The 25,300-nt window shown below is 50.8% G+C and overlaps 10 protein-coding genes across 10 annotated transcripts; 4 read left to right on the top strand and 6 right to left on the bottom strand.

Annotated features, from left to right (window-relative positions):
* Positions 1-1,073: 1,073 nt before the first annotated feature.
* Positions 1,074-4,354, top strand: Aud_010485 (ribosome biosynthesis protein KRE33; the record flags this gene model as incomplete). The annotated part of the gene is made up of 2 exons (XM_043295325.1): positions 1,074-4,069; positions 4,150-4,354. 2 exons carry the CDS (start codon positions 1,074-1,076, stop codon positions 4,352-4,354), a joined length of 3,201 nt encoding a protein of 1,066 aa, XP_043151260.1.
* Positions 4,355-4,551: 197 nt separating this feature from the next.
* On the bottom strand, positions 4,552-6,118 carry Aud_010484 (putative disulfide isomerase; the record flags this gene model as incomplete). Its single annotated transcript, XM_043295324.1, has 2 exons — positions 4,552-5,871; positions 5,966-6,118. The coding sequence occupies 2 exons, from the start codon at positions 6,116-6,118 to the stop codon at positions 4,552-4,554; spliced, it is 1,473 nt and encodes a 490-aa protein (XP_043151259.1).
* Positions 6,119-6,523: 405 nt separating this feature from the next.
* On the top strand, positions 6,524-8,074 carry Aud_010483 (F-box protein; the record flags this gene model as incomplete). The annotated part of the gene is made up of 1 exon (XM_043295323.1): positions 6,524-8,074. One exon carries the CDS (start codon positions 6,524-6,526, stop codon positions 8,072-8,074), a length of 1,551 nt encoding a protein of 516 aa, XP_043151258.1.
* An 874-nt stretch (positions 8,075-8,948) lies between these two features.
* Positions 8,949-9,916, top strand: Aud_010482 (40S ribosomal protein eS19; the record flags this gene model as incomplete). Its single annotated transcript, XM_043295322.1, has 4 exons — positions 8,949-8,978; positions 9,380-9,443; positions 9,503-9,563; positions 9,625-9,916. The coding sequence occupies 4 exons, from the start codon at positions 8,949-8,951 to the stop codon at positions 9,914-9,916; spliced, it is 447 nt and encodes a 148-aa protein (XP_043151257.1).
* Positions 9,917-10,324: 408 nt separating this feature from the next.
* Positions 10,325-10,897, bottom strand: Aud_010481 (uncharacterized protein; the record flags this gene model as incomplete). The annotated part of the gene is made up of 3 exons (XM_043295321.1): positions 10,325-10,354; positions 10,429-10,655; positions 10,717-10,897. 3 exons carry the CDS (start codon positions 10,895-10,897, stop codon positions 10,325-10,327), a joined length of 438 nt encoding a protein of 145 aa, XP_043151256.1.
* A 328-nt stretch (positions 10,898-11,225) lies between these two features.
* On the bottom strand, positions 11,226-13,113 carry Aud_010480 (CAIB/BAIF family enzyme; the record flags this gene model as incomplete). The annotated part of the gene is made up of 4 exons (XM_043295320.1): positions 11,226-11,774; positions 11,834-12,334; positions 12,390-12,688; positions 12,741-13,113. 4 exons carry the CDS (start codon positions 13,111-13,113, stop codon positions 11,226-11,228), a joined length of 1,722 nt encoding a protein of 573 aa, XP_043151255.1.
* A 3,122-nt stretch (positions 13,114-16,235) lies between these two features.
* Positions 16,236-17,360, top strand: Aud_010479 (uncharacterized protein; the record flags this gene model as incomplete). Its single annotated transcript, XM_043295319.1, has 1 exon — positions 16,236-17,360. The coding sequence occupies one exon, from the start codon at positions 16,236-16,238 to the stop codon at positions 17,358-17,360; it is 1,125 nt and encodes a 374-aa protein (XP_043151254.1).
* Positions 17,361-18,412: 1,052 nt separating this feature from the next.
* Aud_010478 (uncharacterized protein) lies at positions 18,413-19,243 on the bottom strand (the record flags this gene model as incomplete). Its single annotated transcript, XM_043295318.1, has 1 exon — positions 18,413-19,243. The coding sequence occupies one exon, from the start codon at positions 19,241-19,243 to the stop codon at positions 18,413-18,415; it is 831 nt and encodes a 276-aa protein (XP_043151253.1).
* Positions 19,244-19,682: 439 nt separating this feature from the next.
* On the bottom strand, positions 19,683-21,216 carry Aud_010477 (putative mitochondrial ADP,ATP carrier protein (Ant); the record flags this gene model as incomplete). The annotated part of the gene is made up of 5 exons (XM_043295317.1): positions 19,683-20,246; positions 20,307-20,552; positions 20,764-20,840; positions 20,944-20,965; positions 21,166-21,216. The coding sequence occupies 5 exons, from the start codon at positions 21,214-21,216 to the stop codon at positions 19,683-19,685; spliced, it is 960 nt and encodes a 319-aa protein (XP_043151252.1).
* A 1,841-nt stretch (positions 21,217-23,057) lies between these two features.
* Aud_010476 (KRI1 family protein) lies at positions 23,058-24,980 on the bottom strand (the record flags this gene model as incomplete). Its single annotated transcript, XM_043295316.1, has 2 exons — positions 23,058-24,742; positions 24,806-24,980. 2 exons carry the CDS (start codon positions 24,978-24,980, stop codon positions 23,058-23,060), a joined length of 1,860 nt encoding a protein of 619 aa, XP_043151251.1.
* Between the last annotated feature and the right edge of the window lie 320 nt (positions 24,981-25,300).

Raw genomic sequence — 25,300 nt, 5'->3', positions numbered from 1 at the left:
GAACGCAGCAACGATGTAGATTGAGTTGTGCCGGCACGAACAGGGGTGGTGAAGAAAAAAGAAACAAATGAGGCTAGACCAGGGGATATTAATGGAAGGGTTGCGTCAACGAGTCATTCTGGACCCATGGGGGCCGGGCAGATAGTGGGCCGTTGAAGGAACTCTGCTTGCGACCCTGCGGAGCATTTTGATTGCGATGACCGACAAAATGCATTCGTCTCCGCTAGCACATAGAGATACAGCAGCTAGACTACTCCACGGATTGTCAGCGTAGTGATCTCCGATTGGCTCTGCATTGTCGTTTGATGATCAAAAGCTGATGGTAGACAAAGTCCATCAGTTCAGAGAGGAATACCTCGATTTCGGCCATTTGATGACACTAATTCTGATCATTCGTTAGCTAAACCTGGCCAATCTTTTGTTGCTTGTTGTCCGTGCTAGCGCAGGGTCCAATCATTAGCAGGGAAGCTCGGAAGCGTAACTGACCTTGGAAACTTGGAACTATATAGACACCGTCTTATTCATGACAAAAAGTCACTGGATCTTCCATGGATGATGGAATTGATTAGGCGGAAGCCTTGATGGATGGATACTGTCATACTGTCACGAACCGTGGGTGTCATTCCTGTACCTGAGAATAGTTGACGGAATAGTACATAGTAGACCGACCTAATCGGGAATAACGTCAAAATTGAACGATGACCGCCCATTTCGGCTAGTCCCTCGGGGCTATTCTGCTTCAGGGAAAGTGCCGTCTTCTGGGTAAAGTTTGTGCACGTGGCTACCTTCTTCCCTAGGCGGTAGCTTTTACGGCAAGCGGTAGGCAATGGCAGATCATCAGTTGCTGATAACAATTTTTTCCCTCTAATCAGTCTAGACTGAGGATACGGCTATAGCTCTGATTCTTTTCTGCACCCTCTTTTTATGGGTTTCATCTTTGCCTAGTCTGCTTCTAAGAACCTGGGCCTTACTACCAACAATAATAGCAGACGGCAGAGCCGGCAGAACCTTGCTGCTCCCTTTGTGAGCATCACCCCTAGTGGTTGACCCTACGCAGGAGAGACTAGATCAAAATGCCACGCAAGGCAATTGATTCGCGCATTCCCGCGCTCATTCGGAATAATGTACAGGAGAAGAAAAGAAGCTTCTTTGTGGTGGTCGGCGACCGCGCCAAAGATGTGATTGTCAACCTGCATTACATTATGTCCAGCGTCGATGTCAAGCAGAATAAGTCGGTCCTCTGGGCGTACAAGAAAGACCTCCTCGGATTCACAAGCCATCGGAAGAAGCGCGAAGCGAAGATCAAGAAGGAAGTCAAGCGAGGTATCAGAGAACCTAACCAGGAGGATCCGTTCGAACTGTTCATCACTCTCAACCAGATCCGATATGTGTACTACAAAGAGACGGAGAAGATCCTGGGTAATACTTACGGAATGTGCATTCTTCAAGACTTCGAAGCCATCACGCCGAACCTGCTTGCCCGTACCATCGAGACCGTGGAAGGAGGTGGTATCGTGTTGCTTCTGCTCAAGGGAATGAAAAGTCTGAAGCAGCTCTACACGTTATCTATGGATATTCATTCGAGATATAGGACCGAAGCGCATGATGATGTGGTCGCCCGTTTCAACGAGCGCTTTATCCTCTCTCTTGGCAGCTGTGATTCATGCTTGGTTGTTGATGATGAGTTGAATGTCCTCCCAATCTCTGGTGGGAAGAACGTGAAGCCTCTTCCACCGCCAGAGTCCCTTGACGACAACACAGGCACAAAGAAGGAATTGAAAGAGATCAAGGATAGCTTAGCAGACACTCAGCCGGTGGGCTCGTTGGTTAGTCTAGCTCGTACTGTTGACCAGGCGAAGGCGCTCTTGACCTTTGTCGACGTGATTGCCGAGAAGACCCTCCGCAGCACCGTCACCTTGACCGCTGCTAGAGGTCGGGGAAAGTCGGCAGCTCTTGGTGTTGCCATCGCGGCAGCGGTGGCTCATGGATACAGTAACATTTTCATCACCTCTCCTAGCCCGGAGAACTTGAAGACCCTGTTTGAATTCATCTTCAAAGGGTTTGATGCTCTTGGATACCTCGATCACGTTGATTACACCATCCTTCAATCCACCAACCCGGACTTCAATAAGGCTATTGTGAGAGTCAACATCCATCGCCAGCATCGCCAGACCATTCAATATATTCAGCCCCAGGATGCTCATGTTCTCGGTCAGGCGGAGCTTCTAGTTATTGATGAGGCAGCAGCCATTCCTCTGCCCCTGGTGCGCAAGCTGATGGGCCCATACCTGGTATTCATGGCCTCCACTATCAACGGTTACGAGGGTACTGGTCGGTCGCTCTCTCTGAAGCTGATCCAGCAGCTTCGCGAGCAGTCCAGGGGTGGTCTGAAGGCCAGCGGCCAGGACGATACAGATATTGCTGATAGAGCCACTGGCAAGGCTTCCAAGGGCGCAGAGAAGAACTTAGGTGGACGCTCGCTCAGGGAGATTACTCTGTCAGAACCTATCCGTTACGCACCTGGGGATTCAGTGGAGAAGTGGCTGAACAAAGTCCTGTGCCTGGATGCGACGCTTCCAAAGTCCAAGATCAACACACAGGGCTGCCCACACCCGTCACAGTGCCAACTCCTGCAAGTCAACCGAGACACGTTATTCTCTTTCCATCCAGTCTCTGAAAAGTTCTTGCAGCAGATGATGGCTCTGTACGTTGCCAGTCACTACAAGAACACACCTAACGATCTCCAACTGATGAGCGATGCGCCTGCGCATCAGCTCTTCGTGCTGGTGCCCCCCATCGACGAGGACGCTGCCAAGCTTCCTGAGCCACTTTGCGTTATTCAAGTTGCTCTGGAGGGTCGTATCAGCAGGCAAAGTGTTCTGAACAGCTTGAGCCGTGGCCAACGGGCAGGTGGCGACTTGATCCCATGGCTTGTCAGCCAGCAGTACCAGGATGAGGACTTTGCCAGTCTCTCAGGCGCCCGAATTGTGCGCATTGCAACCAATCCAGAATATATGAACATGGGCTACGGATCCCGCGCTCTGGAGCTCCTGGTTGATTTCTACGAGGGCAAGTTTACGGATCTCTCTGAGAACATCCCGGACGCGCAGGAAGAGATGATCAGGGTCACTGATGAAGAGCTCGCCAACTCATCTCTCCTTGATGACAACGTCCATGTTCGGGATATCCGCTCTATGCCCCCTCTGTTCGGCAAGCTGTCCGAGCGTCGTCCAGACGCACTGGACTACGTCGGCGTCAGTTACGGTTTGACACCACCGCTGCACAAATTCTGGAAACGCTCTTCGTTCGTTCCTGTCTATCTTCGCCAGACTCCAAACGACTTGACTGGTGAACATTCTTGTGTGATGCTGCGCACACTCGCCTCCGCAGCCAGCGACGCTAGCTGGCTCGGAGCCTTTGCTCGGGACTTCCACAAGCGATTCCTGGCTTTGCTCTCGTACCAATTCCGAGAATTCCCCTCTGTGCTCTCCCTCAGCATCTGCGAATCCGCCACTGCGGGCGCTAAGCTCGACACCTCGTACACCCCTTCTTTGCTCAAGAAGAGCGATCTGGACGCGGCCTTCTCCCCCTTCGACCTCAAGCGCCTTGACAGCTACGCAAATAACCTGCTTGACTATCACGTCATCCTCGATATGGTTCCCACCGTTGCGGAGTACTACTTCTCCGGCCGCCTGAGCGGCAAGGTCAACCTCTCCGGCGTTCAGCAGTCCATCCTGCTCGCCATCGGCCTCCAGCGCAAGAACCTCGACGACGTCGAGAAGGAGCTGAACCTGCCCTCATCGCAGCTTCTGGCCATGTTCCTCAAGATCGTCCGCAAGACGTCAACTCACTTCCGCGGCTTAGTCGAGGGCGCCGTCGCAGAGACCCTCCCCGCCGGGAATGTGCCCGTTGCGCAGACCTCGGCCGATGCGCACGACGAGGTTGTCGACGAGCGGTTCAAGCCCCTGGATACAGGTCTGGAGGATGAGCTGCGCGAGGGCGGCCAGCAGGTCGACGAAGAGCTGAGGGAAAAGCAGAGAGCCTTGATTGATTCTCTGCCTCTGGACAAGTGAGTCAGCCCAAACCCACTCTTACAAGACTCTGTGGACCCCGTCGTTGGACGAACAATAACTGATTTCTAGCCTCCAGATACGAGATCGATAACGGCAGCGCCGCGTGGGAGGAAGCCGAGAAGCAGATCCGCAGCGGAGGCGCCGCAACCGTCAGCATCAAGTCCGCGAAAGCAAGCAAGCGGAAGAAGGGCGAGACCGCCCGAGAGATCTATGACCAGGAGATCGAGTCGAAAAGACAGAAGATCATCAAGAAGGGAACCGAAGGAAAAAAGAAGGCATGAAGTATTCACCTGAATCATTCCAGTCTTGCATGAAAGAACGGTGTTATGGTATTCTCTTGTGAAGAGGTTTTACGTTTCTGTATATATGCCTGGTATATCCAAAAAGTTTGAATAGAGGTTCGCATATCGCATACTCTCATCCTTGTCAAAAACGCCTTTTGCTTGAGGATACATAACCTAGACACTATCTCGAAAATTTACAACTCGTCATGGTCACCCGTCTCTTTAGCAGCCTCTTTATCACCCTCCTTCGTCTGCTCGACAAGAACACCTTCTGGCAACTTGCTCTTCGACCCCTCACCCAGTCTTATGGCATCAATCCACGCCTCCACAGACACGGCGCCATAATCCTGACTCTCCGACGCGTCGTAACGCCTCCACCAACCCCTGCGGCCATTCAGGGCAATGATCTCGACCGAGGTCTGGTCCTCGGACAATCCCAGCCCAGCCCGCAGAGTCTTGGCCCCGCTGTTGACAGCGGGAACACTGTAGAACGGGAAAAGCTTGCTCTTGCGCAGGGCGTGCTTGTGCGCGATCTCCGATAGACTGGCCAGCGCCTCTTTCGCGGGGCCGGCGACTTCTGCATCCGCTTCGCGGGGTTCGGGCAGGAGCGCTAGGACGCAGGTACCAGATGTAGGCGTTAGGCAGGCGGCCTCGAGTGCCTCTGCGGTAGGGAGTACGGGGATGGGTGGTGCCTGGATCGGGACCTGGGCGGGCTTTGACTCTGTAGCGTCGTCGGGGACGACTTTGGGGTCGGGGGATTCGGTAGGCTTCAAGTTCTCTGCTTCTTCGTTGAGGATGGTGGAGGATTTGGGCGACTTGGCAGACTTGGTGGACTTGGTGGACTTGGACTTGGAGGATTTGGCCTCGGTTGAGGCGGGGACCGGGTCGGGGTTTGGAGCTGCGACTTGGCTGAGGAACTCGACGATGGCTTGTTTCTTGAGTTCGCCATCGTAGATGATGGGTTCCTTATCACCACCAGGGACCAGGACGAGGGTAGGGAATTCCTTGACACCAAACTTCTCCACGGCGTCTGATTCCTTGTTGCGAATCTGGCCAACCTTGATGGAACCGAGGAACTCAATGGCGACGGCTTTGAGGAGAGCACTCGTGGTACCTTTCTCGGTGAACAGAATAGCCTTGGGAGCCTCCTTGTCCTCGGAGAGCCACTGATTCAGATCCTTGTCCGTGACCTTCTTCACATGATTGGGGATTCTGTCCACAACAGCATCGACGATGGCCTTTGCGCTTCTTGCTCCCTGATAATCCTCCACTTTTGGCTTACCGGGCTTCTTAGACGGTGTGACAATCTTCAGAGTTGGGAAGCCCTGTACGCCCATCCGACCACACAAGGGCTTGTTGGCATCGTCATCGCAGTTCACTGCTGCGACCTTGGCCAGTCCCTCCAGGTTCTTGGCTGCCTTTTCGTATGCAGGCTTGAGGTTCTGACAATGGCCACACCAAGGAGCATAGAATCTAGAGTAGTGCGCATACGTTTTAGAAACTTGTCGATGAGACTAACCGCGAGGGTGGGGAGCTTACTCTACGATCTGGGAGAAGCGTTAGCATCCAGACACCCTACGACAACAATACGCTTCGGAACTATCTTACCGATGTGTAATTAGAGTTAGCAATCAGCTGGTCATAGGTCTTCTGAGTAACCTGCAGAACAGGAGACTTCTTAGTGTACAGCCCATCTGCGTTGACGGACGAAGCCGCCAAAAGCGATGCGACGAGCAGAAGTGCAGAGCTTGGCTGCATCATATTGAAGGAAATTCACTGCCTGTAACGCGGATGATTAGTGATTAGTGAGGAGATGGCAGCAAAGCACATCAGACAATTATCATGATTGTCTAAACGTGGACAGCAGGCGATATTTAGAGCTGTCTGTCTGGGGTGTTGAAGCAAGGTGTCCTGAAGCTCTTGGCATGTGACGGCGGAGATGACCAAAACAACTCCGCCATGATGCAAACAAATCATGCAACCCATCTCCAGCTTCCCCCAGACGCCAATGGCTTATTTGGCTGTAACCCCATCTACCTAGTCTTTTAATCGACTAGCATGCTCAACTTCGGTCGTGACTACTATCGACAATCTCTCATCGTCGAATTTTGGGGTGATGTCATCTAATTGCTCCCAGACACTCTGGTATTCCCCACACTTAAAATAATGGCGGAGACAAAAGGCACGTCGAAGTCTTCACGGGGATCAGGGACAGTGGACTTTCTGCTCATGCCGTTGGAGGTCTTCTGGATGATCTTACAGTATCTTGATGCCAGGGATATTGTACGATGTCGTCGAGTTTCAAAGTATTGGAACGAAGCATTTACCAACCCAGAGCATCTGGTCCGCCTATTGATCCGATTGTTTCCCCGAGCCCCAGAGGTTCGGGCGCTGAAAAGCAAACAGTCATTGGACGAGCTACTCTCAGCGGTTCAGAATGGTGAACATTGGCGCGAAATGTTCGACAGAGTTGCCTCTAGATACCATCATCTCAGCCGGGGCAAGCCAAGGTCGGTCCAAAAGCTCAAGCTCTGTGACGACTTTGGAATCTCAGGAGAAAGAGAGTGGTTCCAGGTACAGCCTTGGGATAGCCATGCCAGTCATCTCATGCAGCGCGTTGATTACCTCTACCCGGAGACATTCTGGACCTACGAGGATGGTCTGCTAGTGTACCCCAGCGCAGGTTACTCCTCTTTGGTCCTCATGGATGTGGAAACCGGTAAGCAGGTTATGGTACCGTTCTTGATTATCGGTAAGGTGATTAGGAGAATACGCTTGCAGAAACGAGTCCTTGTAGTGGAATGGGCTGAGCCAAAAGCCTTTCACTGGCTGAATGACAGCGATGGTGTCCATCGTCATTTTGCATCTTCATTTGACGTGACTCAAGAAGCCAATGGCTGCTGGAATGTTGAGTTTCGCAATGAGTGGAAGATCATGTTCCTCGGCCACCCTCTGAGTGAAAGAGATCGGTTCTACTCCACTCATAACACGACGCATTATGTGATCTACATATGGCAACCCAATCGCAGCTTGTACACTGCCGACGAGGATGCCCCAATCGAGTCCCTGTTCGTTTGGGACATTTCAAAGCCGTCTCCATACAGGCCATCTCTGGATCCTACAGGGCGTCAACGGAGCGAAGAGCCGGATCAAGCTCCCTCCATTGTCTCACGTTTCGGTTTTAGAGAGTTAGGGTTCTTCTCCGTCAGACAACGAGGAGTACCAGGCATGCAAGGCCTAGAAATAACCGATGATAACCAAGCCATAGAAATCATTGAGAACTTGTGCACAGGACCGCTTGACCGACTCGTCGGACCGACGGAGTGGACTTCTCAGGTGCAGATCACGAGCATTCCACTGATTGGCGATGGACCAGTCTGGAGGCGAGATGCTGACTACATCCTATCTCCTTACCGCGGAAGCAATGGGTTACAGACAAAGCCACTCGGTCTGCTTTGCAAACAGTTCTGGTACACAGTCATTTCGGAGGTGTATGATAGAAGATCAAAGGCAGGATTCGCCTTGCATCTGTCTCCACTGGGTTGGCCTTTCGATTCGAAGATTTATTTGAGCATACAGACACCATACTCTCGAATTGTCTTGAAACCTGACGATGCTTTTGAACTCGCTGGTAAGGGAAAGATTTGCGGAAACGAGAAATTCGTGATAGGCGAAAATGCAAACCGCGAAGTTGTCATCTGGAGATTCGATCGCTAGGTGTGATTGGTCTTCCTGGAGCAAACACGAAGTTCCCATCGGCTCGCACCCTGCGCACTGCCCTTGCTACGTCTATTGAAGCGGGCATTTTCTCAATATCCAGCTAGCATTTAAATCTCGCTCGTCATAGATGAACCGAGGGGAAATTGTCTATGGGCCAACGATGTTTGAGGCACAAAGTGACTCGTTCGGTGACTATTGAGGTGCCGTCCCTTCGTGGACCAATTGACAATAACCCCTGTGCCAGCTGGACTGGCAAGTTCGATCCAAGGCAAGACAAGTATGACCGGTGCGAGCTTTCCCACGCCTTCTCGCCAACAAAAGGAAGTCACTGGAATTGAAGGCCGCCGTACGTATAGTACAGAAACTGCCGCTACCGGGAAAAGGTCTAGATACTCGCTGAGACTCTGTCCTCAACTGCATTGACTGGCTCATTCTTTGCGGAGATGCAGCTTGAGTTTCCTTTGTGAATTGACTGGGAATAACCGGCGATAGTTGCAGACGAATTCAGATAGCTAGCCATGAAGACTTAAAACCATGGCTAGATTGATTCTGCGACAACCCAATCAAGATCTTGATGTAGAAATGTTGTAGTAGTAGTGCCAAGTCCGATCGCTAATTGGCCGCAGGTCCTGCCTGATGGCCTAAGGCAACCAACACCCTGTAGATAGTTAGGGTACGGCTAGTCCCGAACAGGCTAAGCGAAAGCGCCCACACAGAACGGGCCCAGCGAAAGGCTGTCTCTGTGTGTGCGAATTTCGAGGTTTGACCTGATCCGACTCCCTCCAACGACGACAACGACGCCCATCCCTCTCACCCCCCCGGCTTCCTCTTCAACTCCCACCGTACACCTTCGAGGTCACAAGTCGTCAAAATGGGTGGTGTCACCGTTCGCGATGTGGACGTAAGTTTGCTCCATTCAGTACCCTGCAGTCTGCGACACCTGTTTCTCTCTTGGCGGTAACGCCGCAATGGATTATTGGCAATGGGAAGAGGGCGAATGTGGTAAACGGAATAAAAATGCTACGGAAGGGACATTCCTTGATATTCAGATCGTTCGCGCATATGGAAATTCACGATAAACTCCGCAACCTGAGGATGTCAAAACTTTTGATGAGACTGAGATACGATCGGGAGAATCGATCACCACACAGCGCACATCGACTGCATGGGAATCGAGTTTATGAAGGAAAATTTCACTGGGACCACCGTTGCCAATAAATCCAGGAGAGAGCAGGAAACAAGGACGAAAACACATGTGAAGGACGAGATCTGTGCTAACGAGTGATTGTTTTCTACCTACAGGCGCAGAAGTTCATTGCTGCCTACTCTGCTTTCCTGAAGCGTCAGGGCAAGCTCCCCATCCCTGGTTCGTTCGACCTCCGCAGCAAACGATCTCACAGGACATCTGGAACTGATGGTTATTAGGATGGGTTGACACTGTCAAGACTTCTTGCTCCAACGAGCTCCCTCCCCAGGACGCCGACTGGTACGATTGATCCCGATTGATCTCAATTAACCGACCTGCTCTGACAGCTGAATGATTGCAGGTACTACGTCCGCGCCGCTGCCGTTGCCCGTCACATCTACATGCGCAAGACCGTCGGTGTCGGCCGCCTGCGCAAGGTCCACGGCTCAACCAAGAACCGTGGCGCCCGCCCCAACCACCACGTCGATGCCTCCGGCTCCGTCGACCGCAAGGTCATGCAGTCTCTCGAGAAGATCGGTGTCCTTGAGTACGATGAGGAGAAGGGCGGTCGCCGCATTACCCAGGCCGGCCAGCGGGATCTTGACCGGATTGCCAAGACCACCGTTGACGAGGAGGAGGAGGACGAGGAGTAAATTAGTCTCCTACTAAAACAATAAAAAGTCCCTGATGTCTTCATCTTGAACCTCTGGTGTTTTTTCCTTGTCTAAGAAATTGTCTTCAGATTACGAAGGGAAAAAAGCTGGGTGGCTTTTGAGTTGAACCGGTCAAGTTACATACAAGTCGGCAACATGGATGAGTTGGATTGATTACACCTATGGATTCAGCGGGAGAGGAATGAAACTTTTTTTACCCTTTTTTTTCACCCTATTCCATTCCAACAGTTGTCGATGATGACCAGATGGGGATGGGGCCAGCGGAGAGACGAAAGCACGTCTCCTCTGTAAATAGCCAGACAGAGGGAGCCATCTGTCTTGTGTCTAATAACGGGATATGATATTACTCTCACGTCCATCTTCCCTCTGCCATTACGTAGTATACAATCATTTCTTCCCGGACTGCGCAGCCGTATCCTAAAGGTAAAACATCACATCAGCCTCACCCATCCCCATCCCGCGACGCGAAAAACCAAAGACCACAAACCTACCAAATAAACCTGATAAAACTTCATCCTCAACCGCTCCCCATCATTATCATCAAAAACCACCCTCCCCGCCCAGGGAACCTCCACTTCCCTCCCCGGCTCCGCCTTAAGCACATACCTCACCGTCCCATACAACATGAGCTCCCTCTCGCCCCCGAAATAGATCTTCTGCGGGCTGTGTTTCCTCGACGCTACATGCGTCCAGAGACCATGGCGCAGGTTTAGGATTTCTAGGACGTGCCGCATTAGCATGGACTTTTAAGAGTCCTTAGATGGGAGGCAAGGGCTAACCCTCCGCTCCGTTTGCGACCTTGGGCCCCATGATTAGTGTCGCGTCGGGTGTGAAGCTGGCGACGTATCGCTCATGCTGGGATTCATTGTCACTGATTTGGTAGAAGGATTCCATGAAGGCGATCATGGCATCTGCGGAGGGTGGGGAGAGGGTGGAGTCGGTGGTGATTTTGTAGGACATTTTGATTGTATGGGGATATAAATTTGAACTGGGTTTGTCTATTTGTGTCTGTGAGAGTGATTGTCTGAATGGTTTTATCTACAATGTTTTGGTTCTAATCTTTGTTGGGAGACTGTCAAATGCCGTGGTATACCTCTGGCAGGTTTCGGGCCGATGCTTGTTGTCCGTATCCGACGTTCCGATATGGTTGTATCGGATGATGCGGGTTGGGTTGCGGACTCAAGGACATGGCCGATCAATCGGACCAGAGCGATGAAGGCAGCTTTCTTACAGTAAGATCTAATCTAGAGTATGATTTGATTGATACATTTATGTACAATTGCTTCCGTTAAGCTTTCTTGTAGTCCTCCTCGGGCAGCTGGAAATCCTCCCAGGTAGGTCGATCAGAGCCGTTCGGTCGACTGGCGCGCGAGAAGCTGTTGTCCACCCCGTCAATTTCCGCAATAGGTTTGACAACCTCAATGTCAGCATTGTACGCCTTGGAGAACCATTTCTCGGTGAGCGCCTCCTGTCCGGCCGCGTCGTCGGGGGCTACATAGAGATGCGGAAACCGCTCCTGCATGATCTTTAGGACGGTCGAGGAGATGCGATCCACGCTGTCGCAGTGCCGAAGCTTGAAAAAATCCGGTGGCTGAGCAGCCCGCATCTTCTCCTGCACAGCATCCGAATACTTGCCCACGGCAAAGAGCAAGAGGTCATAATGCATCAGAGAGGCCATTCCGTGGTAGGATCCGCCGGTCTTTGCACGGTGGTAGAGTCCTGTGAGGGCGGCAATGGCACCCATGCAGCCTGTGCCATAATCAGATATGGGAAACGGAGGTACCACCGGAGTGGAGAGGCCCATGAATTGCCCCTGAGCCCATGCGATACCAGTCACCTGATGAAGGTCAGCCTTGCCCATGTTGGCCATGTTGCCCGTATTTAGTGAGAACTTACGCAATCAGCAATTTGCTGCCAGCCAGGACGGCTGGCCCATTCTCCCTCGTAGCCAAAGCAGTTTTCATTGACGTATACAATGCCCTTGCCACGCTTCTCCGCCAGCGAGGCGAGAGCGTTTGGACCGTATCCCAATCTCTCGAGCGCGCCTGGGCGATAGCCATCGACAAGCACATCCACATCAGCCAGCAGTTCCTCGAACTGACGACGTCCTTCCGTAGTCTTCAGATCCAGATCCGCGGCATGTTTGCCCATGTTACCGTCAACCTGGAAAAAGGGGACATCCGAAAGATTAGGGCTAGTAATCTTCAAGATATCTGCGCCGTACTCGGCCAGAATCCGCGTAACAGTCGGCCCCGCGATGATACGGCAGAGTTCCAGCACCTTGACACCCTCTAGGATCTTCCTGCTTCCACTGCGACTGGTGGGGAAGGGAGTCGGAGGCAAGTCACCGGTGAGACGCTTTACCTTCCATGGAGGTTCCTGCACATTAAGTCGTCCCTGTGAAAAAGTCAGCTTATCGTCCAGCCGCGACAGAAAGACTGACTGAACGAACATGGGGAGTATTGATGAAATCCTCGTATTTGAATGCCGTGACCCCAGCTTGTCTCCTCTCCTTGTTCATCTCTTCTAGCTCGGCAGCGCTGTACTTCTGCACATGGCTCTCAATGACCCTGATGATCTCTTCGTAGTCTGTGAGATCGGGACGGTGTCCCTCCAATCCAATCATGTTGAGCGTCGTCGTAGCCTCAAGAGAGCCATGGATATGAAAGAATTCGTCCTCGTTCTTTGTTCTGTAAAGGTTGGCGGACATCCGACGGTATCCATTCGACTGGGCCGCAAGCAGGTCGGTGTCTAACAGGTCAGTTTCCAGAGGAAGGATTTCTTCAAGCTCGACTCAACCTACCTTTCAATTTCGACTTGACAGCTGGATCCAGTTTAGAAAGTCCGTCAAGTTTGGCCATGTATGCCTGGCATCCGAAAGCTGTCGCCTTCTCCAGGTTGATCTTCACATTGCGCTTCTGTTCACCAAATCGCAAGTCCGCGATTGCGCTAGCGACACAACCTTCGACTCCCTTCAATGCGGCCAATGTCTCAGTTTCTTTGAATGGGATCGGGTAGTAGATCTCGTTATGGAAAGATGAGAATGACACGGCATCCTTCTTTTCCACGACCTGCGGCGGCAAAGTGAGTCGTTCGGCTTGATCGCAGAGATATGAGAAGATTCGGCGTGCTTCCTGAACAGGCGAATACGAGTTGTCTGTTTCTGTGTCCGTCATGTTGACTCTCGGTTTCTGCGTTTAGACAGCAATCCTGCAGTTTGAATGTGGATTCTGGTTGTCGGATATGGGTTTATGCTCATCCAAGAAGTTGATGCTTTACAGTTCAAAGTACGTTTGAAAGACAGTAATGACTCAAAAGTAGATTTCCAGAGAATTTATTTAAGCAGATCATTGAATAGAGAAGATGATGCCGGAAAGCACATCGCCATGTCCGACTCGATTCCGAGTTATCGCCCGTCGGGTGGATGCATGCAAGGAATCATCTGGCACCGCAAGCGAGTGCTGTACTATCATAATTAGGAAGATTTCAAGGAAACAGCGAATAAAAATTGAGCATGCTCTCGTGAAATGTCATCCCCGCACAGGGAGGTTGAGATCCGAAGGCATTGCGGGTTGGGATTATTTTGATCGGATGTCAGTCGAGGCCGATAAGATCGGAAGACAGCGTGGATAGTGCTTATCTACGGTCATGTGTCTTTAGTCACGTGATATTATAGAGGACGATACGATCAAGGCACTTTGGTCTCCTGCTCCGTCTTTCTTGGGGGGAAGAGCTTGCTTAGAAGAGCACCGCAGATCGCAGGCGGTAGCATCATATCAGACACGTGAGTCAATGGTTTCTGGAGTTCACGAAATATTATTGTCAATAATATCGCAGGGGAATCTTCTTCCGCTGTCCCCACCGACAAGTGCATAAGATCTGATGTTGCGTCATTCCGTAGATGATCTGCCAAGTATAAAGAGGTACTACATCTATGGGATTTTCAAGCAAGCGAGCCGAGGTACTCTCAGTCTGTTTGGAGATAAAATCAAACAAGGCACAGTGAAAGATGTGCATATAACTATAGGCAGACCAAGGTAATCAGCACTGCTGTACAGAGAACCAATTGGCATTCGGATTGATAATTTAAAGGGGAAATTCCCCCACGCGCACCACGTATCTCGAGTTCTTGACGCTCCCGTAAGTCAATAGTGGCTTTACTAGGATATCATGCAGCTATGCTTAGTAAATAATAGGGCCAGTTTCACCTGGCGATCCGCAGGAGAAACTGAAGGGCACAGACTCTCCACTAAAGTACGGAGTAGCATGTCGAGTGATTTATTAGCCGAGTAAATAAGGGTTTGAACAGGACAGTGCGTTGACTGTAAACCCCCACTGTTTGGGCTGGGCTCCGGATTACCGGCAACTGGTACCTCTCTTTATTACTGTCTATATTACTCAAGATGCAATTGAGTGAAGCCATTAATAGAAGGCATCAGAATCAAACAGATAGACAATTCACTCACAAACATTAGTGAATTACATATGAGTTGCAAAAGGTCAATGCTTGCTTGTCTAAAACCTAGTATTACCTGCCTTCTTGTAGAGCAAGTGTGACGTAGCGACAGAGACCTACCTAGGTCTAATACATCTAGAGTTGGGTACTTGGCAAGTACTTACAACTCAGGTATCGCCTGTTTGCGGGGCCTACTGGTGATGTGGTGGTTTCATAGATCTACTGAATTTGCAACTGTACTTCCCAGACACTGAAGAACCAAACTCTTGACGTTAACGCGAGATTGATTGACCACCAATGATCAAGACATTCATTCTGAATTGATCAGGAGGGGGGTGAATAAGCGCAGCCAGTCATGGGAGTAATAGACATGCATGTGCTGTGGTGAAGATCCCACGTGCCCTAATCATGGACGCTTATCGCCCGCCCCATCGTGCTATGTACCAATGTTGTGATAGGGTTGCACCCTGTTGCCTTGACCTCCCAGACGAGCACACGCTGGGAACGCTGCAACCGGTTGGAAATTCATAGATGTCGATCCTTGAGGGGTATCTATCTCTTGAGTTCTTGAAACCCGGGCGTGGTCTTTACCGGTGTGTTTTCATTCGGATACGGAGTACACCTAGGTACATCTAGAGAAGTCCGGGGTAGTACATGGTACTGCGATACGATGAAATGATCTGATCGTTGTTCAAGTGGGTGGGATGTGGGAAAACTGATCAGATCTCATCATCTTGATTGATTTTTACTCTGTAGTGCTATGACGCCCGTTTCTTTTAGGTCTGTCACGATAAGCCACAGTGTAGAGAGGTAGGTACAGTCAGAGAGATAGATAGATGTACTTGGTAAGTAATACAGTGTCCACAGTGGCTCCGGATCCTCCCGGCGCTGTTCTGACATGGGGAGGAGACCGACTCCGGGAAGCTCTAGGCTGCTGGCCAATTACCAGGGCCACGCGCCTGTCTCGTTGGCGTTGGACCTGTTCTCGTCCGTATGGATCAGTATGGATCAGTACTCCGTCTGGACTATCTATTATGGAGACTGTATGGCGCAGTAACTATGGTACCCTGATGGGACCTGCGAAGTATGTAGACCAAGTCCAAGTACTTCACAGGATTTAACAACAGTAATAATCCCTCACCTCAAGTCCTCAGTATCCAGGTCCATCTACATTCCACCCTAGACTGCGATCGTCATTTCTCATGATTATTGACTTGCCGTAATCCTAATACAGCAAATACGCGAATATTCTCCCCCCGCGGATTCAACGCCGGCTGACGGACTGCGGGCACGCTTCACTGCGCCGGCTGATATTATTATTATCGCAACTATTATAATATTATATCCTATCCTCATACTTACTTTTTCCCCCCTCCTTCCTCCCCTCCTCCTCCTCATAGCTCTCTTCCTTCTACCATCGGAAAGCAAGTTGTCCAGGAAACCATCATACTGCTAGAATCGCGCTTGTTGAGTCTTTTTTGTCTGAACAGTCGCGTGCTTTGATCTATCCAATATCCGCGCGTCTTATTCGCATCTCACTCAGCTCACACACCGTGTCTGAGTCTCCTGCTTGAACTGTCATCTGTTGCCCCCAAAGTATTACGTGAGTGATCATACCCATATCAGTCTCTTTTTCCGATTCTTGGCCTCTTCTTTCGTCCCTGGTTTCTTTGTTCATCTATTTGCGAGTCACCAGTTTAGTCATCTCCGTCCCATTGTTCTGTTCCCCCTTGCGGCGTCTTATGGTTGGTGGAAGGTCTACTGACTCATGTGATGCCAGGTTTAGCCACCACAGAAGTACCAGATCATTTTCTCTTCAGTCCATTACTTCTCTCTACCATCATGGCTCCTCAAATAGCTACATCCAGCATCGCCATGGCCCTTGCTGGCAAGACGGCCTCTGTTGATATCCCCAAGCCCCGTTCCGGCTTTTCTTCTGGCAGACGCGACTCTGTCCGTCCAGGACATCCCGCGATGTTGCCCACGCCTCCCAATTCCATCTCCCCGACTCTCCCTCCGCAGGCTTTCAAAAAACAAGATCTTCGCCGTCCCGGGTCTCCTCCGCTTGCCACTTCGCCGCATGTGGATTCGGATATCGACCTGGGCGACGCTGCAAATGACCAGCGTCAGTCCGCGGATGGCCTGGATAACGTGGGAGAAATCACCCCGAGCATGCTGGCCAGGTATCACTTGCCCGAGGTCATGCTCAACCAAGGTCCTCTGGCTATCCGTCATGTCATGGCATACCTGACCACTTCGGTGCCCGGGTTCTCCAGAATCCCCCCTGCCAAGGCGCGCAGACTCGTCGTGGCAGCCCTGGAGGGCCGGGGGAATGAGGGAGGGGGCCTAAACGGCGATATCATATTTGAGAAAGTGGGTTGGGGCCGCTGGGATGCGCGACGCCGTGGCGAACCTTTGCGCAACCCCTCGCATCCAACCGCGTCGCCACCCGCTAGTTTCTCGAACTTGTTCACTCAGCGAGGTATGGCCATTCCGGCTAGGCGAGAATCCTCATATACCTACGGAAGCAGCATGACTGGTGATTCAGTCGTGTTCTCTTACACTGAAAGAGAGCATGGTCATGGGGATCTCAGCATGCTGGAACACGAAGCAGACAAGATGTCTCTCGACGGAGACGACCGCGAGTACTGCTCGTCTTCGGAGGCTCCTGATGAAGAGATTCCAGATGAAGACTGGGGTGAGGAGGACGTCACCGACGAGGAGGACTGGGCGCAGATAGGAGCCGCAGCCCTCCGCGCACGTTCAGTGAACGGAGGAGGGTTCATAAATGGCAACGGACCATCCCCTCTATTACGAGGCGGCGGACCTGCTCCGTCCTCGTTGGCAAAATCCGCACCGCGGCATATTCCCATTCAACAGCTCGGCTTTTCCGTGCCTGACGGCATGGTTGGCAACAAGGAAGAACGGGCCGCGGTGGAAGCATTGTTAAGACTTGGATCTATGTGAACTTCAGCAACAGGAATCGGCGTTGGTGCGAATGGTTTATACTCGGGTACACATTTTTGACGACTCGACTTTTACTTTCTATGATTTTAGAGGCGGGACGATCATTCCCGATATGGACCTCTTTGACTTATTACGATTTTTTATGACATACTCTCGGAAAATCCAGTTGCCAGATATTCAACACGGCACTCGCGGTCTGGCTGGCTCGATCGAATGGTCTTTTAACTGCATTGGGATCTGGAATTCACAGGGATCGGGTTCACGGAGTTTCTGGGTATGGGTTTTTATGATTGTTATTTCCTTCTAATACCAAGCTTGAGTGCACACATACTCAGCTTTCATCGTTGCATTTTGATACATCTGGGGCTTGCAGTCTATTTATCCCATACTGCTGCCATTTTCATTTACTTGTGCATTTGCCTGGTGCAAGACGGCTTCTCCGTTCTCCACTTAATCCCTTTGGTCAGCTGTACATTCAGTTTGATGACTTTGCATGTCTGCATGTTCCTGGTGAACTACTCTCAGGCAGATATCAGCAGTATATAACACTACATATACCATACTAGAAACAGAAATTACATATAATTGTCTTTGCCATGATATATCCCAATTATATGAGCATACATCTATCTGTAGTCCATCGTACCCTCCCGTCGCAAAATATATCCTGCTTTTCTTGGTCACTTAACTCATCAATGTAACCGGAAATAAATCAAGACTGGCTTGATACAAATGCTTGATCTTGATCTGATGTAAACCCAAGTTCTCAGCCAGCCAAGAAAGACAACCCGCATATACAACCCTCGAGAACCATCTACCATCCCACACCAATCCAACCCTAAGATCCCAGTACATATCAAGGCATAACGAATAAATTGCCACCCAGCCCAGCCCTAGACCGGTCTACTCAACAAACCCAGCTCCTCCCCCCATACCATCCCAATCCACAATATTTGCCCTAAACAAGAGACAGAAACAGGGACAACAAACCAACCAACCAACACAATCAATAGATAAAGATAAATACGGAGGAGATACTAGCAGCAGCACATCTACCGATCATGAGCCTCATTAATCCTCCTCCACACCTCAGCCTCCACCTCCGCAAGCTTCGTCCCCGCACTCGCTATCCACGACTTGGCGTTTGTCAGGAATCCGGACTCGGACCCGCCTTCAAGGCCGGAGTCAAACGCGTCGGTGCCATGGGCCTGGTTCTGGTAGAGGGGTAGTTGTGAGGCTGAGGCGGGAGGTTGGTAGAGCGAGGCATAGGGTGTGGACGTTGAGTTTGGCTGTGGCTGTGGCTGTGCGTGCGGATGTTGTCGTGGATGGAATTGTTGGTCCTGGGTTGGGTAAGTGAATCCGGAGGTGTACCCGCCGGCAGTGGGGTTGTAGCCGTAGCTAGGGATGGAGCTCGCTGGGGCTCCAGTTGTAGTTGCACCTGTGGCTGTAGCGGCAGGTGTTGGCTGAGGTTGAGCTTGAGCCTGGGGAGCAGCAGGACCAGGACCAGGACCAGGGACTGGGGCAGGATCAGGAGTTGAAGAAGCAGCCAAAGCTGGAGGTGCCGTCGGCGCTGGAATTCCTGGGTCAGGACGGGCTCCAGGCTGAGGGGGAGGAGGCGAGGTGCTCGTTCTCGTGGCAGGGGTAGCTATCGTCTCGGTCGCTGTGGGAAGAGGAGATCCGTCGCTGCCAGATATCGCTGGTGCAGTCGGCGCAGGCATGGTTGTGATGCTTCCTGGTTGAGCCTGGGCAGTGGCGTAGATTGGAGAGTATGGAGGTGCTGTTGCGGTAGCTGTCGTAGATGCAGGTTCGGATGGAACAGATTCGTCCTGCTTCACTGATGATGTGGACGGCGCCGCCGCCTCATGAAGCGCGGTTGTAGTCATGTTGACATCGGTATTTTGATCTTAAAGCCCAGCAACCTCAACGGTAGACAAGTTCCCCTGTCTCAAGGGATAGCAGCACCGACCGACGTCATGGGATCCAGTCACATCACGTGATTGATTACACGTGGTGTTTTACGAGAGAAATTTTCACCTACAATGGCAACGTCAAGGAGGCAACCCCAAACAAACAAAAACCAGTTTTCGTACCGGAAAGAAGTACACATTGAGAAAAAGAAAAGCTTGCAGGCAGTAAAGTACAACGGGTACACGAGGAAATATCACACTGCTTTATGCTCAAGACTCCCGATACCCTTCTTGGAGCATATTTTCTATAACCATCCACAGTAGCGTCCAGTTTCAGGCAGTTACGCCCGGAACTGACCAACCCCTTCCCCTATAAAGCCGCATCGGAGAAAACGATTCGAAGTTAATCAATCGTTTAGCCAGAGCCACCCTTGAACTTCTTGCCGAAGAGGATGAGCTGAACCTGGTCGTAGATGGACAGGACACCAGCACCAGCAACACCACGGAGGATGTTAGCACCAGCACCCTTGAAGAGAGACTTGACACCCTCCTTGGCGATGATCTGGCGAGCAGCATCCATGGAACCCTTGTACTTGACGGCCTCACCGGAGGTCATCATCATACGACGACGGATGGTGTCAAGAGGGTAAGAAGCAATACCAGCACCAGTGGTGACAGTCCAGCCGAGCAGGAAGGAAGCAAGGAAGCTACCCTCAAGAGAACCAACCAGGACAACAGGCTTGATGGAGTCGTACATGCCGAAGTACAGACCACGGTAGACAACAATACCAAGAACGGAGGGACCGAAACCACGGTAGAGACCGGCAATACCGTCGGAAGCGAGGGTCTTACGGTAGACATCAACGAGACCGTTGAACTGACGATCACCACCACCCTTGGCGGACTTGGCGTCGTTGGCAAGACGGGTACGAGCGTAGTCGAGAGAGTAGACGAAGAGGAGGGAAGTGGCACCAGCAGCCTGAATTTCTTGTTAGCTCGCAAGTCGTGTCTGCAGGAGACATGCTGAGGATATACGTACACCACCGGAGGCGAGGTTACCCATCATCCACTTGGCGTATCCATCACGGTCCTTCTTGTAGGCGAACATCGACTTGTAGGTGTCACGGAAAGCGAAGTTCAGAGCCTGGGTAGGGAAGTAACGGATGACGTTGGCAGTGTTACCACGCCACAGGGACATGACACCCTCAGCCTGGGCGGTACGACGGAAGCAGTCGACGATACCGTTGTACTTGCGGTCGAGACGGCCAGCACGGATCATCTCATCCTGTAGTGAATGGCATTAGTCGCGTTCCAGTTGAGCAGATTGTTTGTTGTTCAGATTCATAGAATGACAAGTTTTGCGACCATCCGATTCTCCCAATCATGGCGACAGAAACATCGTAAGTTATCGCAAAACTTCGCCCCGTTCGAATTGTCTTCTCACAGAGCGGCAGTCATTCTAACCGCTGGTTCGGGAGCGAAGAGGAGTAACCAACCTGGTTCTGGACAAGGAGCTTGATACGCTCGATGGGGGCAGCAGCAGTCTTGGAGACGGCAGCGGAAACACCACCCACTGCGAAATGGTCAGTAAAAGCTCGATAGAATGATCCCGTTGTCGCAATTTGATGATTGCCGAAGATTGAACAACCATCGGGATTGATTTAGATAGCACATACTCAGGAAGTCGACGACGAATCCCTGTGGTGAAAATTCTGTCAGCGAGTCGTTTCCCCGGGCTTCCAGGGTAAAACCGCGTCGAAAACATCGAATCGAGTTCCTAAAGATGATTGCAATGGCCCTCCACCTCATCGAGCTCAATTCCCCATCATTGCCATCATTTCAAGACCTCGATCCGATGCCGACTGGTTGTTGCCCAAAACAGAACTGCAGTAACTTACGGGCATGCCGAAGACGGTCTTGTCGGCCTGGTTAACGTCACCCTTGGCCATGTTGACGGCTGTAAAGGACGAAAACTAAGAAAGAGATGAAGAGAGGAGATGGGGTTGAGTGTCAGAAAGAACAGGACACTTCAAAAGAGATGGAAGGAGAAAAAGAGGAAGGGGAACGGGAAGGGGAAGGGAGGAAAGAAAAATAGCGAGCGAAGGGCTCTTGTAAGCGGGAGGAAGCGAGTGGAGCCGCTAGGACGCTCTAGGAAAAATCTGGTTTGCTGGCCTCAAGCGTAAAAAAATTTCGCAGCAATTTTTTTCCTTTTGCCAGCGGACAAACGGCCAGCGAAACAGAAAAGAAGGGGAAAAATGGCAAAAAAGAAAATTCGGAACCGGCGCTAACGATGGCCCAGGCAACGAGAGCCGATAATTCCCGATCGACCAGAGCAATCGTAATAATAACACAGAATACATAACGCTCTGTCACCTGGTCTTCACAATTTTTCAGCATAGATTTTTATAACAATGCTCTTCTCGGGACAGGCTTGACTAGTAATCCATAACTACGGAGTTAATAGGAGGAATAATTCGTTTGGTGATCGATAGGTGTCTTCCTTGTACGATATTCTTCACTGTCTCCCCGTCACTAAGCCAACCGTAACCCGGAGAGCCTCCGCCCAGTAGCCCACACTCAGCATATTCACGGGGAACGGATCTCAAGGCTTTTCTATTCTTGGTCTTGTCCCGAGTCTCCCGATGGCAAAATTTTCCTCGTTAGCCACCAGTCAGTAGTCTTGTAGATTCTGTAAATGCGGATAGAAGTTATGGTCGACTTCGAAGTCCGGATACCCCAGTAGATTTTTTTGGATTGATAGACACCCCCATGATCTAGTGTTTGTCAAGCCGGTCATATGCGTCGCTGCGTTTCGGTTCTCAGTGCCGCGGATGTTCGAGGACATATTGAGTAGATACTATCTACGACATCTTTCCTAGAGTGGATAGTTATCTTCAAGCAATGCCAATTGCGTACCCTGCGATTGAGCTTGGCGGATTCTCTCACGAAGCATTGTCAGAATGCCCTTCGTAAATACAATTCTTATCAATGTGATTGATCCGATTCGTCTGAAGAAACTGCTCCGTTTCTCGCATACCTGGACTTTTGACAGGACACTCGGTGTATCTATATGACCGTATATGACCGGTTCGGTAGCATCCACTCTGTTTCGGGAGGTCAAAGCTGCTTGACTAGTCTATCATTTCCCGACGAAGATTGATATATGGATTGTATGGCCATCGTTCAGTAGATAGATAGGTAGTATCGGCGCAAGCTCCTTTTTGGAATATTAATGTCACTTTGTGAAATACCTTCTCAGTAAGGTAAGTTCAGATTCCCAAGGTCATACGCGTGCCACTTCTTTCAGCTAAGGTACCTTAGGCTGTTTCCTAGATGCCCCTCAAGAGAGTGGAAAGACCCACACAACAAAGGGGAAGTCTTTTAGCATATACCTATCTATCGGGCTGAGAATATTCTACTATGATTGATGTGACTTCAATTTTCTCCTGTGGCAAGTCCCCTGATAGGTAGTGATATCTCCGTGAATATCCCTCGTACTGTGCCAGTCAAACCAGGTTATATGAAGAGCCACAGAGTATAATGTTTACGACACAAGTGTAGTGTCGAGGTCGCGTCACCTCGACACTCCAATACTTTAAAGCCGCTAACAACATCAATATGTAGCAAGTTCCAAATCATGCAGACTAGTTGAAGATGCCGCCGTTGGGAAACTTCCATTGAGACTGGCTGAATGATCGATACATGATATATTTTCATTATGAACAAGCCATTCCCGGCAAGCGCAAGTGGTATTATAAGACAAACATCAGCTCTTAACAAAAGCCGGAGATCAATGCTTCTTGGACCTCTTTCTCTTCTTCCTCCTAGGCTCCCCTTCCCGAATATCGACTTTGTCTCCATCGTCTGCTTGCTCTGCATTACCCGCAGGCTTTTCACCGCCGAAGCTGAAGACAGGACCCTCCTCATTGCCAAAGGTCTCCTTGCGCCATTGCCTCAGACGAGCCTTCTTGCCGAGTTTCTTCTGGTCCTTGCGTTTCTGCTCGGGGTCACGGAAGGGAGCGAGCTTCTTCAGACCCGCGAACTGATTCAGCTGCGCATCATCAGCCATAAGAATGTCCCGCGCAGTCAAACCGAAGCTTTGAGGTGAGGTTTCGCGGTAGCGGAAGCGAGTCGTGTTCTTCTTGGTGGCTCCAGGTAGAAGAGCAATGTCGAGGTCCAGGTTGCGATCGACTGCCTCCTCGATGCGGAGCCGGTCCTTGCGGGCTTCCCGCTTCTGATCCCGCCTCTCTTGAGCTTTACTCTTCTTGTTCGTGTCTTCGGCATCATCCTCCATCTCGATATCAGAATCCTCCAATACCGGCTTGGGTTCCTCCTCGTCAAAATCAGGCACCAGATCTTTGATATCAATATCATCATCCCATGTAGGTTTCTTTGGACGCTTCTTCTTGCCCTTGCCCTCGCCATCACTACCAGCTGCATCTTCCTCATCGTAGTAGTCCTCGCCAAACCGTTTCTGCATTTCCTTTTCCCACTTGTCATCGTCCCAAGCGTCGTCCAGGAAGTGTGCCCAGTCCTCATCGGTGAATTTAGATGCGCGCAAGCCAGCGACTTCCTTGATCCTATTGACCTTCTCCTGAAGTTCTTCCATCTTCAATTTGCGAAGACGGCTCTTCTCAGCTTCCCGCTGCTTCTTCTCTTCCTCCTTTCGCATGCGCTCAGCCTCACGCAGCTTCTTTCTGGCGCTCTTTTCCTCTCTCCGAACAGACTGTTGGTTGGTCTTATCACGAGCGTGGGTCAACAGGGTCGCGTTCAGCTTGCTAGGGTCTTCAAAGCGTAAGTTGTATGCCTCCTCAAAGGCTTCTGCCCGCTCGTCCTCCTCCTCATCGTCGGACTCGAAAGGCTGCAGTTCGGATCTACCAGCTGGAATCCATGCTCTGGAAGACAGAAAGTTTGAAAGGAAGGTCTCAGGGTCCTTGTCCGCATTCTCAACGTCTAGCTTGATTTCCTCCTTGGGTTCCGAGGCTGATTTGGTCCTCGATTTCGGGATCAGGAATCCCCCGTCCTCGTCTTTGTCCTCGTCAACGCCCGAGTCATTTTGATCAGCGGTGGCGTGCATCTCTTTGACAATAGCATTTTTCAATTCCTCTTGCTCCTGAGCGTAGGTCTTCGGAGCATCGGAGGTATCGTCCTCTTCCAGATTGGCACCGCTAAGAAGATTTTGCCGATGGTAATCTCGAAGCGTCATGGGCTTCTGCTTTTTCTCTGTATTTCCCGTATTTGAGTTTGCTTCTTCTTCGAGGGCCGTGTAGAATTTGGCGTCCTTGTCGTAGACACGAGGATCTTTTGATCGAATCGCGTTCAGTGTTGCCATGATTTCTGCATCAACAGCCGGCGTTACCAATTCCCCATCCTCATCTTCTTCTTCATCTGACGACGACTCTTCCGAATCGTCGGAGTCATCGTCACGATCACGGCGTTTCCCAAGCGCTGAAGTCTTTCCTAATTTTGATTCCACTATAATAAAAATCAGACTTGTACCATTGAAAAAGCTATGAATTTCGAGTGATTCCGACTCACATTTCTGCAACTCTTCTCGTTTCTTGTTGTGTTCAAAACGACGGGCATATTCTTCGTTGATCTTGAATGCAGGCTCCGACTGATCGGTAATGGGAACTCCGCCAGATTCGTCTCCCGAATCGCTGGAGCTGTCATCGTCAAGGAGCTTGCGTGGCTTCTTCGCTGGAGGCTCCATTTTTGCCCAATTCAAATAGGAAAAATAAAGAAAGGGAGGAGGACACAAATGTTCTGAGAGCCGCGGATTCAGCAGAACTGTGCAACGCTCTTCAATTTGCAAAAAGTTGGAGTCGCTGGCAGAAAAAGAAAAAAAAAATATTCATTTCGGTGCTCACCGCCTGCCATCCGCCCTGCGCTGCCTCAGAACGCAGGCCACAACAACGGAGCACTGACGTAGCCAATTAGATCATGGATGGGGCTGTTGACCCCAGATGGCTTGAAGAGAGAGTTCCAAAGCTCTCCTCTCGACATGACTGTTACTTTTGCTCAAGTGTGTAT

This window comes from Aspergillus udagawae, assembly GCF_001078395.1.
Source record: "Aspergillus udagawae IFM 46973 DNA, scaffold_9, whole genome shotgun sequence".
Lineage (NCBI taxonomy): Eukaryota > Fungi > Ascomycota > Eurotiomycetes > Eurotiales > Aspergillaceae > Aspergillus > Aspergillus udagawae.
This window is presented reverse-complemented; position numbering and strand designations above follow the sequence as displayed.